Genomic DNA, 4775 nt, shown 5'->3' with positions numbered 1-4775 from the left:
GATGGGAAAGACTGAAGGTAAAGGAGAAAAGGGCAGTAAGAGAATGAAATAGTTGGATGGCATCACTCACTCAATGGATATGAATTTGGGCAAACTCCAGGAGTTAGTGAGGCACAGGAAGGCCTGACTTGCTGTGGTCCATGGGATTGCACAGTTGGACTCGACTCAGCGACTGAACAACAAAAACATATATTTAAATTAGTAAAAAGAGTAGAAATATTAATTAGAAGTAAATTAGAATAATTAAACAATTCATATTTGCATCCAAAATTGTCTCCACTTTATTTTACAATTTAAAAATGTTTCTATGATACTGCACATTTTTTTTAAATTTCTTGAAAAACACATATTATTGAAGCAGATACACTGTATTCCAATTATACATTTTTTTTTTACACTATTGAGCATTCCATGGTGGTGGTGGTGGTTTAGTCGCTAAGTCATGTCTGACTCTTGCAATCCCGTGGACTGTAGCCTGTCAGGTTCCTCTGTCCATGGGACTGTCCAGGCAAGAATACTGGAGTGGGTTGCCATTTCCTTCTCCAGGGGATCTTTCCAACCCAAGAATTGACCTCAGGTTTCCTGCATTGCAGGAAGATGATTTACCAACTGAACTATGAACATTCCATGCTGTTTCTACATTTTCCACAGTTCTTAATAATTGTGCTGAGCATATGTGTGAATAAAGATTTTTCTTCTTTAAAAATATTTTCTATTAGTAGTTATTTATAAAGGAGTATTGTGAAATTAAAGAAAATTGAAAAAGTAATTTGTATTTCTTCATAGTACTTTTAAAACACTTTTACTATATTAATTACATCTAACTCTTAATTCATGTCCACTATATCCTTTTCTGATCTGTTGAGGTATCCCACTTCAGAATAAGGGAATACAATGAAGTTACTGCATTTTGGTTCCTCATAAGCATAATATCTGGCTTTTAAACAACTTTTATTGGAGTAGATTTGATTTACAACATTGTATTATTTTTGGATAATTAAAAAGGTCTTTAGGGAAAGACATACTGTTAGCAGAATATATTTTATTGTATTTATGTTTTGTCTTATCTTTTATTTGGGAAATATATTTCTCCCAATTTCTCATTCTGTTAGTAATGCAATATCTTGTAATCAAGAATGATGGGATAATCCAATGGAAAGATAGGGGAAGTAGCTATGAGAATGCAAGTAAGAAAAATATGAAAATTGAGAAGATCATAGCTATCATGAATGGATGACTGTGGCTGTTTGGTTATGAAATTAAAAGTATTAAGGGCATTTAACAGGGAAACTGCATAAATTTGTGAATAGATGTGCATTTATACACTTAGTAAGTGTTTAATAAATATTTGTTGAATGAGTATACTGTAATAGGTACTTATCTTTTAAAATTTTTTAAATTTATTTTTAATTGGAGGATAATTTCTTTACAACATTGTGTTGGTTTCTGCCACATATCTACATGAATCAGCTGTAGGTATATGTCTGGACATACCTCAAGGGGAGGTAGGTCCCCTCTCTTTTGAACCTCCCTCCCACATCTCACCCTGTCCCACCTCTCCAGATTATCACAGAGCAGGACATTCGAGCTCCCTAGGTCATACAGTAAACTCCCGCTGGCTATCTAATTTTACACGTGGTAATGTGTATGTTTCAATGCTACTGTCTCTATTCATCCCATCTGCTCCTCCCAGCCTGTATCCACATGTCTGTTCTCCATGTCTGTGTCTCCATTGCTGCCCTGAGAACAGGTGCTTACTTTAAGCAATAGATTTTATCTGTGTTGTGTTAATCTGTGCATATATTTATGTATGTATAGTGCATTGTCTATCTTACTGGCAGATGCTTTCTGTTCTCCACATCAATTTGTACTTTTAGAACTTTGACAATAAGGACTTGCTCTACTTGAAAGATTCTTTTTACTGAAAATATGTTCAAGAGTTTCTTTTTTTAATTCAAGTCTATTAGAATTTGTAAATTTACTGAATATGACTATGTTAAATTCAATGGGAAATGGAATTTTAAAAATAAAAAATCAATTAACAAAAATTATAATTATCTTTAAAGTAAAAAGACCCAGTAACATACTTTTTCATAGAAGAAATTCAATATTTTCACTTTTACCCAATATGCTGTGTCAGAAACTATTAAACTCGAGTGCAGTTTCCTTTCAAATGTTTATTTTTGTTTCTCATAAAATATAGAGTAATGATAAACAGAGTAATAAATAAAGAACACTTGAATTCCTCCTAGATTTATGGTCTGGCGATTCAGGCATATTCTTACCTATTAGCTGTTAGCATTGGCGTAGGTGCTCAATCGTGTTCAACTCTTTGTGACCCCATGGACCGTTGCCCTCCAGGCTCCTCTTTCCATGTAATTATACAAGCAAGAATACTAGAGTGGGTTGCCATGCCCTTCTCCAAGGGATCTTCCTGACCCAGGGATCAAACCCAGGTCTCCTGCATTACAGGTTGATTATTTACAATCAGCATCTAATAGATTTCAGACACTGCCGATGTTATGCTGCTACTATAGTAAGTCAGGAACCACAGTTAAATAGTTTATGTGTTCTCATTGGTGCCAGGTAGAATGTGTTATCAGTTACTTACATATATTTTCCTAAAACCTCTGCTTAGATTTGGCTTCTCTGGTGGCTCACGTGGTAAAGAATCTGTGAATCTGCCCACAATATGGGAGACCCAGGTTCAATCCCTGGGTAAAGAAGATCCCCTGGTGAAGGGAATGGCAACCCACTCCAGTATTCTTTCCTGGAGAATTTCGTGGATAGAGGAGTCTGGCAGGGTTACAGTCCATGGGGTCACAGATGAGCCAGACAGAACTGAGCAGATAACATTTTTCTGCTTAGATATTTGTTGACCACCTCTTTCTTTCCACAGTGAGAGCTGTGGGTTCAGATGTAAATTCTCATGGATGAGGGAATAACTGTTACCTGTGTAGATGCATATAAGTATCACATACCATGTGTAATCTCACAGACACAGAGGAAAGCTTGGGAGCACGTGACACTGAGATGACTTAGCAGAGTCACAGGCAGTTAGAACAAGAATGAGAATCCTGACCCCGTGTAGACAGCTCACTGTTTCCTCAATAAAGCACACATCAAATGCTGTCCTATAGCTGTTCTACAGGTGACAGATATTTGATATCTGAAGAGACGACAAGCATAATTTTTTCATCAGTCAGAAAGAATTAAAACAAATACTGGGACTAAACTGTGGCTTGCTCCACAGTTACAGGGACTGTTCTATTTCTTTTTTTTTTTTCCCCCACAGGTAAGACTATTTTAGTTTTATTTTATTTAACTTTACAATATTGTATTGGTTTTGCCATATATCAAAATGAATCTGCCACAGGTATACATGTGTTCCCCACCCTGAACCCTCCTCCGTTCTCCCTCCCCATACCATCCCTCTGGGTTGTCCCAGTGCACCAGCCCCAAGCATCCAATATCATGCATCAAACCTGGACTATTACAGAAATTCTAACTATTATTACTTCATGATTAATATGTATCGATCTTTATTCTTTTGTAGGTAACTTAGGCTCAGCAGTTTGTAAGTTCCCAAATGAATCTCTGGATATCTCCCAACAATGTGACTGAATTTGTTCTCTTGGGACTCACACAGAATCCACACTTGCAGAAAATACTCTTTGTTGTCCTTTTACTTGTTTTCCTATTCACGGTGCTGGCCAACCTGCTCATTGTCATCACTATCTCCCTCAGCCCCACACTTTCTACTCCCATGTACTTCTTTCTCATGCACTTGTCCTTCATAGATGCCTCCTTCACATCCGTCACCACCCCCAAAATGGTCATTGACCTGCTGTACCAGAAGAGAACCATCTGTTGGGATGGTTGCCTGACCCAGCTCTTTGTGGGACACTTACTGGGAGGGTCAGAGACCATCGTCCTCACTGTCATGGCCTATGACCGCTACGTGGCCATCTGCAAGCCTCTGCACTACACAGCCATCATGCGACAGGGGCTCTGCCAGCTCCTGGTGGTGGTGACCTGGACCGGGGGCATTCTGCATGCCACTGTGCAGATTCTTTTCACCATGGACTTGACCTTCTGTGGTCCCAACGTCATTGATCACTTCATGTGTGAGTTCTTCTCACTGTTGGAACTTTCCTGCAGCGACACCTACAGGCTTGGAATCGTGGTGGCAGCTAATACAGGGGGCATGTGCTTGCTTATTTTTTTCATGCTGCTCATCTCCTATATAGTCATCCTGAGCTCCCTGAAATCCCATGGCTCTGAAGGACGACACAAAGCCTTCTCTACATGCGGTGCCCACTTTACAGTAGTGGTGCTCTTTTTTGTCCCTTGTATATTCACCTACCTGCGTCCTGTGGCCACTTATCCTGTGGACAAGTTGGTGACTGTGTTCTTTGCCATCCTCTGTCCCATGTTAAATCCTATCATTTACACAGTGAGAAACACAGAGGTGAAAAATGCCATGAGGAGTTTACTGAAGAGGAGAGTAACTTAGGCTGTTCCCGATGACAAAAAAAAGTGATTTATACCACATAGGTAGGGTTGTACCTGCTACCAAAAAAAAAGTAATAATAAATTTTGCAGATCATTACCATAAAAAAGAGCCTCAAAATTAAAATTTGTTGAGTATTTAATTTTTGATAGACATATTTTAGGCATTTTTGATATTATTTGATATACATTCCAGAGACTTCAACATCGGTGTTTTAGCTTCATATTAGGCAATGAGGAGAACAACTATAAACCCCAGGACT

General features: G+C 38.4%; 1 protein-coding gene across 1 annotated transcript; it reads left to right on the top strand.

The window, feature by feature from the left end:
* Positions 1-3589: 3589 nt before the first annotated feature.
* Positions 3590-4516, top strand: LOC113905194 (olfactory receptor 140-like). The gene has a single exon (XM_027562167.1). It carries the CDS (start codon positions 3590-3592, stop codon positions 4514-4516), a length of 927 nt encoding a protein of 308 aa, XP_027417968.1.
* The last annotated feature ends 259 nt before the right edge of the window (positions 4517-4775 follow it).

The sequence above is a fragment of the Bos indicus x Bos taurus genome, chromosome 15 (assembly GCF_003369695.1).
Source record: "Bos indicus x Bos taurus breed Angus x Brahman F1 hybrid chromosome 15, Bos_hybrid_MaternalHap_v2.0, whole genome shotgun sequence".
Classification (NCBI taxonomy): domain Eukaryota; kingdom Metazoa; phylum Chordata; class Mammalia; order Artiodactyla; family Bovidae; genus Bos; species Bos indicus x Bos taurus.
The sequence above is the reverse complement of the archived record's forward strand: the minus strand, read 5'-3'. Positions and strand labels throughout refer to the sequence as shown.

Coding starts and splice junctions, on each gene's coding strand:
- LOC113905194 (XM_027562167.1), top strand. CDS start 3,590: ATGAATCTCTGGATATCTCCCAACAATGTGACTGAATTTGTTCTCTTG.